The sequence below is a fragment of the Pyrus communis genome, chromosome 3 (genome assembly GCF_041283825.1).
Source record: "Pyrus communis isolate YQ-2024b chromosome 3, ASM4128382v1, whole genome shotgun sequence".
In the NCBI taxonomy this organism is placed as follows: domain Eukaryota; kingdom Viridiplantae; phylum Streptophyta; class Magnoliopsida; order Rosales; family Rosaceae; genus Pyrus; species Pyrus communis.
The window spans coordinates 25,623,666-25,645,304 of NC_142567.1; the positions used below are offsets into that span (position 1 = coordinate 25,623,666).

A 21,639-nucleotide genomic window follows, 5' to 3' on the forward strand; every position below is an offset into this window, starting at 1 on the left:
GGTCGCCCTAGTAGTGTTGTACAAGGCAAATAGAATGGGCGCAAACACAATGATTGACTTTTAATTAACTTGTAGTCTCTCCAACAGACTTGCATACACAAGACAAACTATATACAAGTAATTGAAGGGCAAAGTAAAACCTAAAAATCACCACAGTACAGAAACAACGCGGAGTCCCCGATGGTCTTTTTGCGATCAACGCAGAGTAAGATACTCACTTATCATCTTTATCATTCTTATGGTACAGCTTCTTTTGGCAATCAACGCAGAGTCCCGACGGTCTTCTTGTAGGTGTACCACTTGGAAATGAAGAGGTATACTACTAGGTTAAGAACACTCAGCATTGCTAATAGCCAGAAGAAATAATCAAGGTGTCCGTAGTTCAAATTGTCCGGTATCCATCCAGGGTTGCCGTCCTTTGTAGTCGTTTTTGTAACGATGGAGACAAGAATAGAGTTGAAGTAGTTTCCTAGTGCAACGGTGGAGAGTGAGAGAGCAGAACACAAGCTCCTCATGGCGTCTGGGGCTTGATCATAGAAAAACTCCAGCTGTCCTATGAATGTGAAAACTTCTGCAGCTCCTATGAGGAAATACTGAGGTACCTGCCAAAAGACTGACATGGGCATGTGCTCGTATTTGTAATAGTTGTTCTGTCGAACACTTCGGAGTCTGATGAGTTCCAAAACTGCTGCACAGACCATGGAGAATATGGAGATGAAGAGGCCAATGCCCATCCTCTGTAGTGTAGTTAGGCCATTCTTGTGACCGGTGTATTTTCTAGCTGCCGGGACAATGATTCGATCGTATATTGGGACCCAAAATATGACACTTAGGGTGTCAAAGACGGAAAGAGATGCTGCTGGGATTTCGAAGCTAGAGTGGCCAACACGAACATCCATGAGGGTGCCTTGCAACACAAAGAAGTTGCTCATCTGATTGTAGGCTGCAGCAAAGATGATACCAGTGGCCCATATGGGAAGCAGCCTTATGATTGATTTTAGCTCCTCAACTTGAGTAACTGTAGTGAGTCTCCATGGGCTTTTCGAGTCCTTTATATTGTCATCTTGTACCTCCACCGCTGCTTTGTCAAAGAACCTGAGCAGTAAAATTTCAGGTCAACAGAACAGCAACAACAACGGAAGTAAAACTACGAAACCACCATTCGCTCTAATGCTAGAGAAAAAGAATTCTCAATCTTATAGTTTGATTACTGAACTGAAGTGAGCCTTAATCCCATCTTAGCAATATAACTTTAGAAGTAAAGAAGATTTTTGGGTTTAAAAACTAACCTGAATTCATTTGTGTGATCAAGCTTGCGGCTTCCTTGGATGGAAGATTCTGCATCTGCAGTCTCATACAAAAGGGACTTGTCTTCCGGTACTTTCACCTTGTATTTTCTCACGGACGCCACAACCACCTGAATTATGCGTGTCACAGGACTACCTCCAGGCTTCTGATTCCTATACAACCGAGTCCCCGAAAAGAAACTCAGCACAGCAATTGCCATTGCCACTGCTGGAACACCAAAACCCCATCCCCAACCCACGTTGTCTTGTATCCACACCAGCACAGAACTAGCAATCAAAGCACCAACATTGATGGAAAAATAAAACCAATTGAAGAAAGAAGCCTTGTGCTTCTTTTCAACCTCATCATCGTCGTCAAACTGGTCTGCACCGTAGGACGAGACACACGGCTTAATCCCTCCTGTCCCCAATGCTATTAGGTAAAGCGCTATGAAAGTTGCTGCAGTTTGTCCACCATTTGCATGGCAATCATCTTTGCTAACACAGGTTGGTTTCATGCCCGGGACCGATGCTGACATTGTCAAAAGTGTCATCCCCTATGCAAACAATTACAGAATCCATAAGTTTCTATTGAGTGAGAACATAAAAACCAAACAAATCAAATTCCAACAACAACCAGCAGGGTCATGTATTACAAAAATTAAGGCAAGGTATGATTGTTGGCCTGCAGTAAGCTATTTTATGAATTAAAGGGACATTTGCAAATCCGTTGGGATAAGCAAATAGAACCCCCCGTCTGATAACCATTTCGTTTGTAGTATTTAGGTTTTCGTTTTCACTTTTTATCTCTCGTGTGACCCATATATTTTCCTTATATCTCTAACGAAAAACTAAGAACTCAAAACAAAATGATTATCATTCAACAGTGTTTTAGTGCAGTAGCGGAGAGTAATGATGTTTATGCACCCTGGTGTGGTTCGATCCCACCGATCCCCCTCCCTCCTAACAACTAACAATTTAATCCACTAACGCTATCGTTTGTAAAAAAAAAAAAAAAAACGAAATGGTTATCAAACTGGCTAGTGACTTTCCCAAATTGAGATAAACTAGTAAGAATTTGAAGGCAAAAGAACTTACAATGACATAAATGATTGAGAAAGAGGCAATAGTCTTGTATCTTCCCAAATAGGCATCAGCCAGAAAAGCTCCAAGCAATGGAGTAAGGTAGCAAGTTCCACTCCAATTCGAGTTATTTTTCGCAGCAACAGCACTCGTCTGGTTCAATTGAGTCTTGAAATAAATCACCAGATTTGAGCTCATTCCATAATATGCCAACCTCTCACAGCATTCATTCCCTACTCACAAATCAAACCCAAAAACATTAATTAATTAGAAAACCAAAGAAAATTAGCATCATTAAAATAAAAATAAAAACCCAATCTTTGATTCAACTTCCCGGACCAAAATTCATTGCATGCATGTTGGAAATCTTCAAAAAGTACCTAGAATAAAAGGGCAGGCTTTCCAGGTTCCGGTTGCATTTCTCTTCGCTGGGTTTCCACGGAAATCCACTGTGCCATCTTTTGTGTACACATCTTTTTCTTCTGGTGGTGCTGCTTTGGCGAGCATATCATCTTCTGCCATGGCTTCTGGACTCTATTTTGCTCTTGCCCTTTCGGGGTGTACCCAAAATTTACAAAAAACCAAGCTGCAAACCCAGCAACTGGATTAAGCGAAAGGGTTAATCTTTTTCACCAATTTTTGCCCAAATTTCAACAGAAAATTACAAACCAGAGGCAGAGTGCAGGCTGGCAGAGATGCAGATGGAATATGGAACTTTTTAAATGTAATTATCTGTTATTCGGCAAGAGAAAGCGAACCAGAATACTGATAAGCGTGGTGCTCAATTATGTAGGCCCCCATTGCGAAAAAGATTTGGCAAATGGCCGGTTTATTTGCATTGACTTGTTTCCAGAGGATAATGAGCAAAGTCATCGGTGTCGACGGTGTGGGTCTTACGGTATGTGGATACATGGGACCCGGATTCTCTGCTCCCAAACACTCCCATCCCCTTTTATTCTTTTTTCTATTTTGTGTTTTCACGATTAAACTACGTCAATATTTTATATTGATTTTTTTATAGAGATAATAAGACAAAAAGTAATAGTGATATAAAATGTTGACATGATTTAACCGTGACCGCACAAATATAAAAATAAAAAAAAAAGTATGGAAACTGTGAGGCAAAGAAACCAGGTCTGGGTGCATGTGGCCGGGGAAGTGTAAAATATTATTATTTCTTGCAATTGCCGTGGGGATCCGGATTCTAGGGTGAAGATTCTAAGTTTTCGATTGCCGTTTGAAATCTGAAATATAGTGTGTGAATATGCATACTTGATAGCCGTATGAGCTTATTATACTAAAATCATGAATCAATAACGTGACACGTTCTATGTCACATGAATTTTTGTTAATAATTATTAATTTAACTTTTACTTAAATTGGGGTACAAATTTGATCCTAACAAATCTGGTGCACAAATTCAGTATACCTAAATTTGTTAGAGTAGAATTCTTTCAGCTTCAAATTCTCCTTTTCTTCACTCTCCTCATGTTTGAACGATTACAATTAAACCACGTTTAATATCTTATGTTGACTTGTTTATAAAAAAAAAAAAGAAATAGAAGAAAGCAAGAGAGAAAGAGACTGAAAGAAAAGAGATTTGAAGGGGATAAAAAAAATCTTATTGTTTTTTTGTAAAGAGTAAATGAAGTTTCCTTAATCAATCAAACATGTTCCCATGAATACATAGCAAACACATATCTAGTCATGATTGATTAATGACTTCTCAAAATAGAATATATTCCAAATACATATGTCATGGTTTCTTACTTGGACATGATACAAATATTTAAATTTAATATTTTTAGATACTTTTTCATAAGCCAAGAGGCAAATCTTGTGCCACTTCAACTGGTCATATGAAACTACCACGCATCTTAGCTCTGAAGTCTTTTCCATAGAATTATAACAATTTGTCCCACTCCTCAAAAGCCCATAGGAATGGAGTTGATGCTCCCACATTCATAGCTAGACCTCACAATTTTTTACAAGACTTGTTAGCTTGATACGACATGATATGAAATTAACAAGTTTTCGGATTGACACGATAACGAATCGCGTTCTTATTGAGTAACCCGATAAGCACTTGATAAGATAACGGGTTAATCCAGGTATACAGATGAGTAAGCCATTACACGAAAAAAAAAAAATATCAATTGAAAAAATTTATACTACTAAAAAATTTATAATTGACAGCTGTAGGATTTGATTCTGGTATAAATCCTCGATGGTAAAGTATGCATTTTAATATTGTGCCCCCTGATTCCGTTAGACAAGAGGAGAGTGGAGGAATGAAGCATTGAAGTCAATGTAAACTCTTCCTTCTTGTTCTTCATGGCTATAAACAGTTTTAATATTATTTATTTTATGGAAGCATAGTTTCTCACTCACAAAATATATGGTTCTCTCTGACGACGTTGTGTTCACAAATATAGTAGTTAACAATATATGGGAAGAAACGGTCACATGAGAGATTTTTCAATGTCTGTAACAAACGAAACAGTACGTGACATGTTATTTAAGAATAATGAAAAGTTTTTTTTTAATATTCTTTAATTTATATAATTACATGTGGTGTACAAGTTCATATATGAACATATTGAAGCATCTCTTCGCCATTGAAGACATTTCAAATGAAAAATCTTACTTTAAAGCCGATCTTTCAACCTAAAAAAATTGATGGGTTATAATTTTAGGGTTTGGATCTCATCCGGATATAAGTTATGGGAATTCTATGAATTCTTACATTTTAGTCATTTATCATGTATTGTGCAGTTAGAAATTATTGATTTTTTTATTTAAAATTAAACACAAAAAAGTACCTGACAAAAACTAACTGCATAATATGTGATGAACGATTAAGATGTTGGAATCCCTAAGATTCCCAACAAATGAATCCGGAGAAGATCTTCTTTCATAATTTTATATAAAACCAAGTATACACAAAAAAAATTGCAGACGTAATCTAGATTCTAAGATATCAACATTGAACCGAGGAAAAATAATAAAATAGTGTAACAAATAATTAGATTAATATCGTACTCCAAGTCAAGTGTGAACAAAAATAAATGGCCAACTTTTGTACGTTGAAATTTAGTCCAAGATGACATAATACAGATAGGTCAGAGAGGCCAAAAGTGTTTTCAATTGTACAAGAGATTGCGTGGTTGATGGTTTGCATTATTCCTAGTTTCAAGAATATTATTTGAAAATATTATTCAGTACTATGATTTTGATAATATATATTTTTTTTTCATTTAGAAGTAAGATATATTAAATTTGAATCTCATAGATGATGAATTCGTTATCAAATTAAGTTGCTCATGTGTAACTTAGCCGAACTTCACCTCTTAGCCTAACTCCTCATCTCCTTAGTGTAAAAAATATCGATGTACTAAAAAAAAAAGACATTATTTGAAAATAAATATGCAAAGTTCTAAAAGACTTTAAACATTAGTCGGGTAGCGGGCTGGAGCTTAGTGCTTAGACAGATTTAAGAAGGTTTATTATATATTGTATAAGTAAGTGTCTATTTATACGTTAAAAAACACATATTTGTATTTTGATACAATAATTGCAAAATAAAAGGACATATTGATTGTCAAGTATTAGAACATATTGAAAACATGGGAAATAAGCATATAATGAGTGTTTGTCCAAGTATTAATAAGTCCCTTACATTTTACTAACAAAATAAAATGCAAAATGATATTATCGATTTTTTGTCTAAGTGAAAGTTGCAACCTAGGCGGGTTTAGACAAACGCTTAAACGGGCTAGCCGGATGCCTAAGAAGGTCTAGGTGTACTTTCTTAATTTTCAGAAGTTTAAAAACTACTCGAAACGATAACCAGCCGATTAACCCACCTAGGTAGCTCTAGACGAAAATTTTTAGGATAGTGTATACATAAGTAAACAAAGAGACAAGTAAACAAAGAGACGTGTCTTGGTGCAGGATTATTTTGGAAGGGCATAGCTTGACTCATTCCCGCCCTTCTCTTTCAGCGCCAGCTTGCAGACTCTTCAATTAGCCCACCTTCAATTATTTTATAGAAAAGGTGGAAGATTTTGGTTAAGTTTCACAATTGATTAATTATAATAATTACATTAAATTCATTATTTATAGATATCAAAATTAAAATCTCTTACCTTATAGGTAGAGATAATATCATTAAACGGTAATTTTACTGGAAAATCAACGCAATCAATCAAAATTTTAGCCAAAAATGATTTTTGAGATTGACATAATTTCTCACTTTGATCCTTGATATTTGAAATTGATAGAAGTGATCCATGGGTTTGTCCATCGTAAATCATTTTGGTCCTTATATGAAAAATCTTTGTTAAATAAAAACCAAAATGATAATACTTTAAATTTAATAATTAATGGGTCAAAATGTATGAAGTTAGACAAACTCAATAACCATTTCTATCGATTTAAATCTCGAAAACCAAAATGAGAAGTTATGCCAATTTCAAAAACTATTTTAGCTAAAAAGATTTTAGCCCTATCAGTCTAATAGTAATTATCTTCCCACTATATATTAAAAGAAGTTTCAAGTTTGCATCCCAACCCCTCCGACAAAAGGATAAAAAAGTTTCATTAAGCCGGCCAAAACATATGGTGTCAATTTTTTGTGATAACATTTGGGTAGGAGTTGTGCCGGCTGCCCTTCAATGACCGCCGCACATGAGCCACGGAAAGTAAAGCTACTACACCTCCACCGCCGGTAATGGAGGTGGGGAATCAACGGGTGCACTCCAATATTGATTTTTCTTCTTCATGATATAACATATGTATTTATTTATTAATACTCTATTTTAATTATTTCATAACGTAATAATGTTGTCCACCCATATTATAACATATAAATTAATAACACTATGTAACCACCACGGGATGGTCAACAGTTGTGGACAAATTTCAGGCCGATATCTCCCACTATATGTCCTAAGTTTGATTTAGGGTGGTTAGTGATTGTGGACGAATTTCAAGCCAATATTCCGCATTGTACTTCCTCAGTTTGATTCATGATACTGGTGATCACCACATAGTTGTCAGGGAAAAGATGAAATGCATAGTCTTCCCAACTTCCAAAAAGATAGATTGGAGTAATAATTCTACTAGCTCGTCCTTTTTTTTTTTTTTGAAAAAAAAAATACTAATAATAACATCAAGTGTGATATATTATACTCATAAATTTCTCTGGGTCAACCCCAAGGTTTTGAAGCCAACTCGTCTTTCTTGGTTCGAGTTGTGGACAACCTGGAATTTGGACATGTTAAAATCTAGTGTTTTGCTGACATTTGACCGCGTCCTAAGGAATAGTAGTCTGCAAATTTACCTAAAAATGGCATGCCCAAAATCCCTAGCTAATTTGTGAATCTCTGTTCTAAAATGATAAAACTTTGTGAATCACTAAAAGTTGTCAATGCAGTATCCCTTCTTAATAAACACAAAAAAATGATCCCTCCAAATTTACGTCACTTCCTCAATACCTTATATTGCGCAATCCTTTTCGAATTTTCTGTAACAACATTTGCGTAGGAGTTGTGGCAGCTACCCCGTCAATCACCGGCATTTATATATATTCCATGGAACGTAAACCAACTGCACCTCCGCGGCGAGTAATGGTGGTGGCCGATCCAACCCGGGAATCAGCGGGTGCACTCCAATATGCGCTTTCTCATGCAGTACTCGAACACGATGAATTGATCCTTTTCTTTGTTGAGAACCAAAATACATGGAGGAATGCATTTATGACGTTACTCAAAATACCTAGCATCGCCTCTGTGGCTTTTGCTACCATGTCCTTCGAAGGAACCGTAGGGGAGGACGTGGATTTTCTTAAGGAAATGAAGAAAGTTTGCGAATGCGTACAACCAAAACTACGTGTGCGTGTAGAGAGGTTGGCAATGGAGGAAGGCAGAGACAAAGCACACACCATTCTACATCAAAGCGACGTTCTTGGGGTTGATACCATAGTTGTAGGGCAACGACGGAAAATTTCAATGGATATTTTAGGGTGGGTTTTCTTTATCGACATTTGTTTTTTGGGGTAAGGAGTTACGAAAAAACTAATTAAAATCGAATAAGTTGCAGGTTTAATTCCTTCCAATGTAATTGTTGGCTAAATACTTTTGTTTTTGTATACGTGTGGAACAGATCACATACGTGGCCTGGAGGGCGAGGGGTGAAGGCGATAGACACAGCGGACTACTTGATCGAAAATAGCAAGCGGACTTGTGTTGCAGTACAGAAAAAGGGGTTAGACGGAGGCTACCTTCTCAACTCAAGAACCCACAAAAATTTCTGGCTTCTGGCTTAACCTCGCTCGCTTGATCAAATCACCACCTTAACCTGGCCAGGATCGTGGTTAGTAATTCATCATGTTTAATTTCTCTCGGTAAAGGAGTGAATTCCATATGTACAAAAGGAGATTGCACATATTTGGAAATGCTGCTGGCTCTGAGAAACCCTTGGACATATTTGACAATGCTAGGTCACAGCAATTACAAACTGTACAAAGTAATCTCCTCATTGGTTTGAAACACACATTTCAGAGTTCTTTCTGCATGTATTAATCTTTCTACTGGTTCCCCTCCACTTCATGAACATTATAAATTGTCATATATTAGGGCATGATATGCCATTTGTAGATAACAACTAAGTTGTCCGGTCGGCTGGGTACGTTTATCTATGATTTCTACAACATACATCACGTGACCAACATCTGCTACTTTAATAGATCGTGCATTGCAACAAATCATGAGCGTAACAAAATCTAAAAAAATAGAAACCCATACAAATTGTGGTACCAATTTCTAAGGTCGAAGGTCATTATTGACTCAGCTTATGTATCATAAAAGGAAAATTTGACCTGGGCTGGTCTAAAAAATGTTAGATTTTAAAGGTTTCGATACAAACCCTGGCCTTCAGCAACTGGGTTGGTCCATTTGTTCCTTTTTATGATCCGGGTCAGTCCATAATATTTTAAAAAAGAGTTTTATCACAAATGGTCCTTAGTATTTACCTTTACTATCAAGATGGTCCTTGAAATTGAAAATCAATCAATGTAGTCCCTCAAAATAGATGTCGCAAATCAACATGGTCTGTTAAAATTTCCATTAAGTGCGGATGTGACACCTAAATGGGTCTCACAAAATTTACAGGTTTTTATCACAAATGATCTTTGAAATTAACTCACACCATCAAGATAGTCCCTGAAATTGACCCATACCATCAAGATGGTCCCTAAAATTAAAATCGATGAATGTAGTCCTTCAAAATAGGTGTTGCAAATCAATACGATCTTTTGGCCACAATTCTGTAAAAATAATAATAATAAAATAAAAAATTATGTGCTAATGTGAGTTTAATAATTAATTAAAAAAGTTGTCTAATACCATTTTGCACATGAGAATTTTTCTTTCTTATAGTAGGACCTACTCCGAAGAGAGATCCCTTCCATAAATTCTCAAAGGCACAAGGCAAAACCAAAGCCTAAGATAGGGTTTGGAAATAGTTTTCAACCAACAATAAACGCACTTCGGTTATAACCTCATTATCTCACAGCAGACCTTGCCTTTCTTTGAATCACTAGACCACCAGGGAAGGGTCGAACAAGCTTTCCAAGATTATGATTGTGAGGATGTTGATCACTTAAATGTTAATGGTGATGCCCCAGAAGTCGTTGCCAATCAGCCAAGCCGTCACCAAAGGTGATATCGATCCATGTTCAATTTGGTGAAGGGTATCAAAGTGTGTAAATATGGGTGTATTGAGATTTTTTTTTTTTTTAGAGAGTAGATAGAGGTAGAGGAATATGGATTGGGATAAAAGGTGATTGCAGGACTGAGTTTTTGGCTTGAGAACTTTTTATTAACTATTGAATTATTAAACCTATTTGTAATTTTTTTAATTTAATTAGACTTGTGTGATCCATTTATCTATCACATCAGCACATTACAAAATTGTGATGGAAGGACTACATTAATTTGGGGCACTTACTTGCAAGGCTACATTGTTTAATTTTCAATTTCAGAGACCCTTTTGATGTCATAAGTCAATTTCAGGGACCATTTTGATGTCTCGGGGTCAATTTCAAGGATCATTTGTGAGGAAAAAAAGACTTATGGGACCCATTTATGTGCCACATCAGCACTTAACAAATTTTTTAACAAAATTGTGATGGAAGGATCACATTGATTTGCGACACCTATGTTCAGGGACTACATTGATTGATTTTCAATTTCAAGAATCACCTTGATGATGAGGGTCAATTTCAGGGATAATTTGTGATAAAAACCCTTAAAAAAATGATAACGATCGTTAGTTGTTTAGCCAACTAACACAAAGATTTTGTTGTTATTTCACAAGGATAGTTGAACTGTGGAAGACGATTGTATGCATCTTTTAGAACATTTAATTCCATATTCTATTTCTTCTTCTTAAGATGAGGATCCTCTCTGGATCTTTTTTGTGAAAATCTAGAAGGTCAATTTATTGTGTCCGTTCATAATATATCGTGCAATCGGTTTTCATTAGGTACTGTTTATATAAACAAACATAATTGATTGATCTTCCGGATCCCCACAAAGAGGATCCGGCTAGATCCTAATCCGTTCTTCTCAACCAATCAAAACAGGCTTTCACATACTTTAACGAAATTTATATCCAGGGAAGTAGGAATATTTAAACGGCCGATCCAAATAGGTGGGCTGTAAGGGAAGAACAGATAATGGGGACAACACAAAGATAATTATACCACCTAGGACAGAAGAAACTCTTATGCTTTGATGGCAGAAGAATTAGGGGTTTTTTTTGTGTATGTGTGTGTGTGTGTGTGTGTGAGGAAAGATTAACATATATATTTTAGGGTTTTGATTTCCATTATCGATATTGGTCATCAGATGGCATAACAAACTAATAATGAAATGGCAGATAATTGTTAGCATATCACTTACATCAGCTAAAGTGTAACCGAGTTAACAAATCATTTTAGCTATCCATTTTTTAAGTTGTTTCAATTTTCTTTTTGGGTTATTTTTAAGTTCTTTAATCAGCCATTTTTTAGCTTGGATGGTGCTTGGTTCTTTATGTAAAAAGTTATTTCTCCTTTATGACATCATTTTATATTACAATTTTCATAATCCGAACCATCTATTCTTTTACCATCATCTAAAGATTCATAGAAAACTTCATTTAATTTGGAAACTATATATGTCGAACAAATAGACAACTATGCTAACATGCAATTAATATCTTCTTGACTAACCATCAACTTATTAACCAGTTCAGACTATCACATTTATTCAGTAGTTTGGTAAAATAATGTTAGATTGTCACGTAAGGAGAAATAATAGTGTTCTTCTACGATAGAATAGTGTTCCTTTTTTCCTCTTTTCTTTTTGGTCAAAATACAGCTAGTGTGTTGAAAAACCATTTTGTAAAAATGAGAAATGACAAGGATTCATTAAATTTGTTCTTTTCCTTGTAATGTTTAGTGCAGAGAGAGTTCATAGGTAGGGCGTGGAGTCAACAAATTGTCTGATTAATTTCATGTGTCAAATTAACTCAGCTGATCATGCAAAGGTTAGTTGAGCTGTTACTCAAACAGAGAAAACTTAAGCTTTCAGGAAACAGATTTTTCTGATCGATCGATTTTTCAGTCCAATGAAAACTATTGCTCAACTACAGGATACTCGTTTCTGTTAACATCCCTTTATATATATATATATATATGTTTCTATCGTTTACCCACCACATTCAACTTTCACGTTCACACTTTCTTCCCCGATGATCAAATGCATGGACTATCATCCATTAACCATATATTAATTAAGTACTCTCATAAAGACAGCAATCCTAATTGATTAATCTGTTTGAATACATCATTCAGAAATATAAAAAGCCATTAAAGCCATCAATTTGTTAATTTAAAAAGACTTAGTATGCTAAGGGGCAAGGAGGATACCAAACAGCTCCTAAGAATTCAAAAACCATTTTTTATTTATCAATTGTCTTTTGCTCATAGATCTGTACGCATATGTCCTTCAACAAAAAGGAGACTAAATACAGCTAGACGAAAAATGGCATGAGCTCAAACCTGTTGGAGCATGTCTCATATTGGGAACCTGATGAAGTTAAACCCTTTTATATTGAATGGTTGCACTACTAATTGCATTGAGGCCTTCTTGTGTAAAATCCAACACTTACAAGTTTGCCTAGACCAAAAAAAATATGGTTTGCACAACAATTGAACCCGAGTTGGGACACCAAGATAGGATCCCCATAATCTAAATAAAAGGGGCTACCATTGCGGAGTTGTCTTTATATGTGACTCACTAAAGAGTGGATTCACATGAGAGGATGAGTGACCCACTAAAGAGCAATCCCACTTGAGGGGGCGTGTTAAGCATGTCCCCATACTAGATATTCTAGGCCGAATTGAACCTTGCATCCATACCCTTTTGTATAAAACCACAATTTTTAAGTTTACAAATGTGATTAAGTTAAAAACTATATTGATGATGATTAATTAGTAATTAGCCACTGGACCGTTTTGAAACTTTGATGAAACATACTTTGATTTCTTTTGCATTTGATTTATGTGAAACTTTTTCTCCAAGAATGGAGACTAGCATGCTGGGATACAAATTAATTTAGTATAGAAATTTTGAAGTTCTCCTTAGATCGTGAACATATGTGATCTATAGTAATTTTTATGGAAGTTTTTTCTGTTATGTTTTGGTACCAACTTAATTACTGTAACTGTATATCTAATGTATAGATCTCATTTTGTAAATTAGTCAATAACAATATAAAATTAAGTGTTATAAAGCGAAAATATCATGAAGATAGAAGAAATCAAGTGGATAATCTCTGTTGATTTTGATTGTGGCTTGCTCTATGTCATTTCCTTGACCTTTGAGATATTCCCATGGTTGGAGAAGCAAATCCATCCACTTTTTGGTTTGTTAGCTGGGGTTTGGGTGTACTTTACCCAATACGGGTTCACCAAACCGACCATTTCAAAAAATTGACATCGTGGGGAGAGAGAGAGAGAGAGAGAGAGAGAGAGAGAGAGAGAGAGAGAGAGCTCCATCAACTTACATGGCTTCAAATAAAGCTAGTGTTTTAGTTGACATGTATAAGATATAACTACTTTGTGTAATACAAAAGATATAATTTATTTCAGGAAGTTTCTTGGCCTTCAGCTGGCTCTACGTATACGCACATTCTGATATATTTATACGTATAGAGAGCTTCATGCTTAAGTATTCATTCATCTACACCTACCAAACTATAAGCAAAAACGACATGGCAACAGAGACTAACATTTTCTCTCTTTATAAGTACGGCTTCGTCGTATAACTTTTAGTTGTGAGAGAGAGAACTAAAGATCAAGAGCAATAATTAAAGTCTGTTAGAGAGAGAGAGAGAGAGAGAGAGAGAGAGAGAGAGAGAGAGAAGTAAAGCTCCAGAGAAAATGGCAATGGTGCCGTGGATTCGAGTCGTACTTCTGGTGGCGTGTTTGTGTTTTCCGGTATCCGTGGAATGCATGGTTCGACATTACAAGTTTAATGTAAGTACACAGTTTCAGTTCATATATACCCTTTAAGTGTTTTGCATCCTGCAGCTAGGGTTCAGTAGTTGCCACCCCATGCTAGCCATACGATTAATAGTTTTCGACAGTTTGGTGTCTAGAGTTGGGGAAGGGGAGTGCTGGCAATTGTCCAACGGGGCCGATAAAGATGGTAAAATTACAACCGTAAAAGAACACAAACTATTTAACGTGGTTCACCCAAAATCAAACTACGTCTAGAGAGTGTTTGTTGATTTGTACACAGCTAAAATTAACCATGCAGTGCTAGTACTTTTGGTTATTGGGACTTTGCAAGACATTGAACAACATTGCCAAATTTGCAGCGCAGTGCATGCATATAGTATATTTGGTTGTTTGGTTGTTATTTTCTCATTCAAATGATTAGGGGAGGCAATTAATTTATATTAATTGGTGTCTTTCTTGTAAGTTTAACATGATTAATTGCTAATAAATGATTGTATGTGTTGATCACAAATTCAGAAGAATAATGCTAGGGACTATCCATTTAAATCATATTTTGTAAATTATGTGATATGGTTGTTGATGATTGAATTATTATTTAAATGTTGATTAAATTGCTTATTTTCTATCAGTGACATATCACAAGATTTGCAAATTTAATCTAAAAAATTGGCCTGCCTAGCATTACTCAAATGTAGCATAATATTTTATATGCATATATAGAGGGTGTAATAATCCACATATAAGGTACATGCAAAAATAAAATTAATAGTGACTTCTATTAGGAGCAACAAGGTTGACCTCTCTTAATTCATCTATGCTTATGGCATGCTCTTGTCACCCTCTTAACTTTTTGCTAAATTAATCCTAGTTTAATGAATTGATTATATATTGAGGTGACCAGCCAACTTACAAAATGGAAGAACTCTAATTTGTGACAATGCATGGTTAATCATTTTTCTCTTTCTTGTTCCGTTGTTCGTGACACACACACACACACATAAATATATTGTGCAATTGTCTCTCACAAAATAGTGTGGGACTTACAAACTTGTAGGTCTGACTCTTATGAAGGAAAAATAATATAAGTCCGGATAATCTTTAAAGGGAATAAATCTTTATTTATTTTTTAAATTAGAGATTAGTTACGGGATCTACATCACATTGAACTTCAGTAATTCGAATCTTCTATATTTCAAATTACACATCATAGATCATCTTTGCAAAATATTAGTTAAATAGAAAATATTTGATGCATTTAATTAAGTTCAAAAAAATTGACAAACACTACGTTATAAGAAACATAGAAATTCCATCATGATTATTAAATGGGCAGATGATTTCGAATTGAATTGAATTTTTGTTAGGATAATCAATGAATCGATACTTACAAAATAGAAGGTTCGGAATGTTGAAGTTTGATGTGGAGTGGATTCCACAACTAATTCTTTTTTTCTTTTTTTAAATGAGGATCTCTTCCCTTAAATGACATGTATAAGTCCGTGCTATATAGATTAAAAAACATCAAACAATTTTTAAAAAATGTGACAGATAAATAAAAACGGCTAATGTTTTTGTTTAACGTAGTATGTGATATAAACAAGATTAATCAAAACCCCAACATTTAATCAGAAAATCTAAACTCTGTTCGCCAATTGCCACGCAACACTTTATGAAACAGCAAAGTAGGCGGTGCAGTTGAGAAAAAGCCACCAAACTTGCGGGAGCGTGATCCTACAGTTTTACTAACGACTTCCACTATGAACTGCTACGTGTCGTTTGTGTAGGTGGTGCAGAAGAATATCTCAAGATTGTGTTCAAGCAAGCCCATTGTCACTGTCAATGGAAGGTATCCTGGTCCCACCATTTATGCTAGGGAAGATGATACTGTGCTAATCAAGGTGGTCAACCATGTCAAGTACAATGTTAGCATCCACTGGTAATGTCTCAAATTTGTCCCGTCAAAATTTATAGAGATACGATGAGTAATATGGTTAATAAGTACATAATTATGTCGTAATAATGTTTTTGGTTTTTATCAAAAGGCACGGGATTCGACAACTCCGGACTGGCTGGGCCGATGGGCCAGCATACATAACCCAGTGTCCAATTCAACCGGGCCAGCAATATGTATACAACTTCACCATCACTGGGCAAAGGGGCACACTTTGGTGGCATGCGCACATTCTGTGGCTCAGGGCCACTGTCCATGGTGCCTTGGTCATCTTACCCAAGCTTGGTGTCCCATACCCATTTCCTGCTCCCCAAAAGGAATTGGTTGTAATTTTAGGTGAGCCCAAGACCACTGCCCTCATATTTTCTATATTCAATTTCCGATGTTCTAATCCTACTCCCCTACTATCGCTTGTATCAAAAGAAATTTATTTTAAAAGATTATTTTTTTGCTTAATTTAACTTGCAGGTGAATGGTGGAAATTAGATACGGAAGCTGTCATCAATGAGGCTTTGAGATCTGGCTTAGCCCCAAATGTCTCTGATGCTCACACAATCAATGGTCACCCAGGGCCACTCTCAACTTGTCAACCACAAGGTAAATATTAGTGCAGCTAATTAGCTGATCACATGATGTGACGATTGATGCGTATTTATTATATAGATTCTAAGTTATATGTGATGTATATACAGGAGGGTTAAAATTACCGGTAAGACCTGGGAAGACATACATGCTAAGAATCATCAATGCTGCACTGAATGAAGAGCTCTTCTTTAAGATTGCTAACCACAAATTAACGGTAGTCGAAGTTGATGCTGTGTACACAAAACCCTTCAAAATTGACACCATTCTCATAGCCCCGGGGCAAACAACAAATGTTCTTGTAACAACAAACCTTGGCTCAGGCAAGTTCTTGGTTGCAGCCTCACCATTCATGGACAATCCGACCATCGTTGTGGACAACAAGACCGCCACCGCTACTTTGCACTATATAGGCACCCTTCAAAGCACGAAGACCATTCTCACAGCCCCACCTCCTCAAAATGCCACAATTGTGGCAACAAACTTTACAAACTCCCTCAAAAGTCTAAACTCAATCCGATTTCCAGCTAGGGTTCCGTTGAAAGTTGACCACTCCCTTTTGTTCACTGTTGGTTTAGGGCTTCACACTTGCGCTTCATGTACCAATGGTAACAGGGTGGTGGCAGATATCAACAATGTCACATTTGTGATGCCTAAAATTGCACTTCTTCAAGCACATTTCTTCAACACAAGTGGAGTTTTTACTGATGATTTTCCCGGAAACCCTCTGAATCCTTATAATTACACCGGGACACAGCCGACGAATTTGCAGACCAGGAAGGGGACTAGGCTTTATAGACTTGCTTACGACTCCACAGTGCAACTTGTGTTGCAAGGCACTGGGATGATTGCCCCTGAAACCCATCCGGTGCATCTTCATGGGTTTAATTTCTTTGAGGTTGGGAGGGGACTGGGAAATTTCAACCCAAAGAAGGATCCAAAAAAATTCAACCTCGTTGATCCTGTTGAGAGGAACACAATTGGAGTGCCATCAAATGGATGGACTGCTATCAGATTCAAGGCTGATAATCCAGGTATAAACCCATATCTCCTCCTTAATTATGTGTTTAGTTTGTGCTAGAAACAAACATGCAAGAGGTTTGTAGCTTAAGTGGCTAAAAGCATGTATCCTTCTTAGGTCCAATTCCCCATTTCGATATCGTAAAAGCACATATAAATTATAATTAACGTTAAAAATTAAGGAATGAAAAAAAGCTGATGGAGGTAAGTAGTAAATGAGTGAAATAAGCATGATTAGAAGACAATATTTAGAAAGAAGAAAAACATATATGCATATAGTACTCAGACAATATCAGTTGTATAAATTGACAGTCTAATAACGTAACATGTATGACTCTTATACAGTATAAGATTTTCAATAAAACGATATTTACATATGCAGGGGTTTGGTTTATGCATTGCCATCTTGAAGTGCACACAACATGGGGGCTGAAGATGGCATTTGTGGTGGACAATGGCAAAGGCCCAAATGAATCTGTTCTTCCACCTCCAAGTGACCTTCCCAAGTGCTAGTTAATTGCATCTCATAAATATTTCCACCACAAATTGTTGCCAATTCAATTCTCGATACTCAAAGCAATAACAAATAACAAGCAAAGAGGGCCAAAGTTATGAACAAATCATGTCACAGACTCACAGCTGAGATAGAAAGAATTCTTTTGAGCAAGCTAAAGGAAGCTGCTACTGCATGTTGAATAAAATGAACTTATACTTGTTTTAAGACTTAAGTTTTTTTTAATAAAAATTTTGTTCTGTTGAGTCTGTGGCATTCTAAGATTTGTACAGCCGACCCTACTTAGTGGAATAAAGCTTGGTCGTTGTTGTTGTTGTTGTTTATTTTGTTCTATTGAGTGTCTTTATAAATGTTCATATGTTGGTAATGGAAACAAAGAAGGATTTTTGTTATGAGTTTTGATGTTGTCCGTCTTAAGTCTCTGTGTGAACTTCATTTATCATAAGGCAAATCTTTGGTGTAATCAGAGATGTAACACTTTCTCTCAATTTCATTTATCACGTGATATGATAAAGGCACGCGATGAAAGAGAGATATAGATAAAATAATATATGGCGACTGCATAACAAAATCTCTCATACTAAAGTGTTTGTGAATTGTGATACGCCCATTAAAATCCATTCTTACTCAAAAGAAAAAGGGGGAAAAAAACTCTCTTAAAAATGCATATTTAAGTTACACATTTGAACAAAAGTCGGTAGATCCGATTAAGTAAATCATCTAATGGTTATTATTCAGATATGTAATTCTTGGCCCAAATCGTCACTCACAAAAAAACCCAGCAATCAATAAGTTCTTGTATGGGCTTCACTGGCAAATGGCTAAAATTGAAAGCATTTCACAAAATGGTTGTGATTTCAGGCAAAAGAAATAAAAAAAAAATGTTATATTCTAAAAGATGCAGCCACTTAGTATTACATTTTATTGGTATTTCTTATCATTTATAAGTGAAAAATATTTTATTCAATTTTCGTCAAAAACAAATTTAAACTACATTATTATGACTAATTTATTATAAAATTTAACTGATCCTTCATCTCTTTAATGTAAATACTATCGCTCACGAAGTTGATGCAGACGCAAACCGGAGGAGTTGCCTCCTCAAATCTCAATAGTAATATGTCTGACTTTTTGACTTCACGGAAAGTGGGGAGCACTTTGAAAAGGGAATCTTTTCCTTAATGGTAAAAAATTGGTGGTGTGGTGGTGGTGGTGCCCCTATTCAATACAATTATTGGGATGCAATTTTCATTTATTTTTCATGCACATGCAATTTTCATTTATTTTTCATGCACATGCAATTTTCCATCATTTTCAAGTTCCCCAACGACTCTTCTTATCCAACTAGGAGGGCTCCAAATTTCCCGGGTGTTAAGGGCAAATTAGAAATAGTTGAATTTAGGTAAATCTAAATAGTTTAATTTTTGTCACTTAATACTATAGTTTAGTAATATTTATCTTTATTTGTAAATGAGAGGTTTTATGTTCAATTTTCATCAAAGACGAATTTGAACCACATTATTGTTAGCGCATTGTGAGTTTAAGCCTACCCCCTTCTCCTTATTATCTAGTATAGATAATATCGTTTGTTAAAAAAAAAAAAAAAAAATTTAATTTCTTTTTTTCCATTCAATCTACTTGACTTATATCAAAACTCTAATTCAATTGAAATTCAATCTAATGACGCATTTTTATATTAAGATAGAAGTAGTGTGATTTTTTTTTCGATCTAATGACAAACAATACTATTTTTATAAAAAAAATCAAAGGAGCATGTTGAATGCTCTACATTTTTTTTTTTTTTTTTTTTTTGAAAACTAAAAGTATCTCATTATCAGGGCTGAAGCCGAGAAAAACATAGAAAGCCAACCGCGGGTGTTGAGATAAAAAAAAATCCACCAGAAAAATTAAATTGGGTTTCGTTCCCAGAAAAACCCATTGATGCCTAAACCCCAAAGATCAAGTAGCTTAAGTCCAAATATGGATTAAAGCCCTTTTCTGATAAAATAAATAAATAAGTGGATAAAAAAAGGGAGCAGTTGCTCCACGCTGGAAAGAAAACTGAAATGGGAGTTTTCTCTTTCTATCTCTAAAAATTGCAACAGATAGTGGAGGTGGTTCCACTACCCACGTCCACTTTTGTTCATCCAAACTATCAAGAAAAAGTCTATAAAAAACTTGTCTGATGACAAAAATCAACACAACAAAAAAAAGAGACGGGAAAAGATAGCAAAGGAGGAAAGTGACAAGAAAACGCTGCATGAATTGAGAAGCACACGGGGAAGAAATCGACAAAAAAAAAGAAGAAGACAAGCAGCAAAAGAAAGCGAAAAGGAACAGTAACAAAAAGCCAAAGAAAGAAAGAAAGAAAGTTTAAAAAGGTATTACATTTTCATAATGGATTCTTGATTTTTTTTTTTTTAAATTTTTTATTGGGAAGTTCCTGTTGTCTTTTGCAGGAAAAAAAAAAAAAAAGAAAGAGGCTTCCTCTTCTTCTTGTTTGACCGACACAAAGAAGGTGGCGGTGGAAAGATGCAACACCAATTCACACTGACCCCCTAAACCTGTCCTTGGGCTTGCTTATTCTTCTTCTCCACCAATGGAGACATTTGTCGTCTTCTCCATCCTTGTCACTGTCAACTCTTCCAGCCACCGAGTGCTCCTTCTTCTTCTCCACCATTAGAGACATTTGTCGTCTTCTCCGCAGAGAGCAGCAAAGAAACCATCGTCTCTGCCACCAACAGCGGCCATGAAGTTCCAATCAAATCTAAGTGATTCGTGCCACCTACCGTCGTAGCATTGTTGTTAGAAGTTTCTGTCCGCCGTAACGAGGCCATTGAAGACCCGGTCCCTATAGAAAGGCTACTAGGAAGAAGATTGTCGAGTCGTCGTCTGAGTAGCCCAATAGTGCAGGCCTTGTCCCGTAAAAAGCAACCAGGAACAACCTCAAAATTTTGTGCACCAAGTCGTAGAAGATGGTTCTCTACAAACAACAAGGCAATGGTGCAGAAATGGTGTTTCCATCGTTTCGTTGCTCCCACAAACATGCATGAACCTGCAGCGGATGAAGACAAAAAAAGAAACTCATCCCCGCTGTCCGTACTCACACATGTAGCAGCCCCTCAACTGATGCTCTCCAAAGGGCCTCTCAGAAATCACACCGATAAATAACTCAGTTTTTCCAGCCATAGTGGTTCAAAGCATGAAACAACAACTCTCGCCTGACAAGGAAGGAAGCTACAACAAACAATGATCCTGGACAAGGTCACAGCGAGCGATGGATTTGCAAAAAAACAATCTCGTCGCAGCCGTCGTCTTGGAGTTAAGAAGAAGAGAAGTTGCTAACGACAAAAGGAAGGGGAAGCAAAGTCCTATTTGAACTTGGAAATCTTAATTCATAAAATAAAAAATAAAATAAAAAAAAACAAAATAAAGCAAAGTCCTATTGACAACTTCCCTTGGGAAAGGCACTCATGGGAAACCCATTTTAAATGGGATCCTAACCCGTATCAAACTTTATTGGCCAAGACACAGTTTTAACTAGGCCTCACAAAATTGGAAATTGGGCCAAAATAATAAATGAGCAGGAGTCCAATAATGTGATAGAGGCACATCATGTGTGAAGAGATGT

The 21,639-nt window shown here is 36.1% G+C and overlaps 3 protein-coding genes across 3 annotated transcripts; 2 read left to right on the forward strand and 1 right to left on the reverse strand.

Moving 5' to 3' along the window:
- Positions 1 to 35: 35 nt before the first annotated feature.
- LOC137715338 (protein NRT1/ PTR FAMILY 8.2) lies at positions 36 to 3,294 on the reverse strand. Its single transcript, XM_068454630.2, has 5 exons — positions 3,039 to 3,294; positions 2,750 to 2,955; positions 2,385 to 2,602; positions 1,290 to 1,843; positions 36 to 1,095 (listed from the first exon to the last, which is right to left on the reverse strand). The coding sequence occupies exons 2-5, from the start codon at positions 2,889 to 2,891 to the stop codon at positions 261 to 263; spliced, it is 1,749 nt and encodes a 582-aa protein (XP_068310731.1). The 5' UTR covers positions 2,892 to 2,955; positions 3,039 to 3,294; the 3' UTR covers positions 36 to 260.
- Positions 3,295 to 7,840: 4,546 nt separating this feature from the next.
- Positions 7,841 to 8,974, forward strand: LOC137714246 (uncharacterized). Its single transcript, XM_068453503.2, has 2 exons — positions 7,841 to 8,394; positions 8,535 to 8,974. The coding sequence occupies exons 1-2, from the start codon at positions 7,964 to 7,966 to the stop codon at positions 8,695 to 8,697; spliced, it is 594 nt and encodes a 197-aa protein (XP_068309604.1). The 5' UTR covers positions 7,841 to 7,963; the 3' UTR covers positions 8,698 to 8,974.
- A 4,776-nt stretch (positions 8,975 to 13,750) lies between these two features.
- On the forward strand, positions 13,751 to 18,403 carry LOC137716221 (laccase-4). The gene is made up of 6 exons (XM_068455647.2): positions 13,751 to 13,956; positions 15,726 to 15,877; positions 15,984 to 16,228; positions 16,361 to 16,489; positions 16,585 to 17,508; positions 17,877 to 18,403. The coding sequence occupies exons 1-6, from the start codon at positions 13,861 to 13,863 to the stop codon at positions 18,005 to 18,007; spliced, it is 1,677 nt and encodes a 558-aa protein (XP_068311748.1). The 5' UTR covers positions 13,751 to 13,860; the 3' UTR covers positions 18,008 to 18,403.
- Positions 18,404 to 21,639: the final 3,236 nt, after the last annotated feature.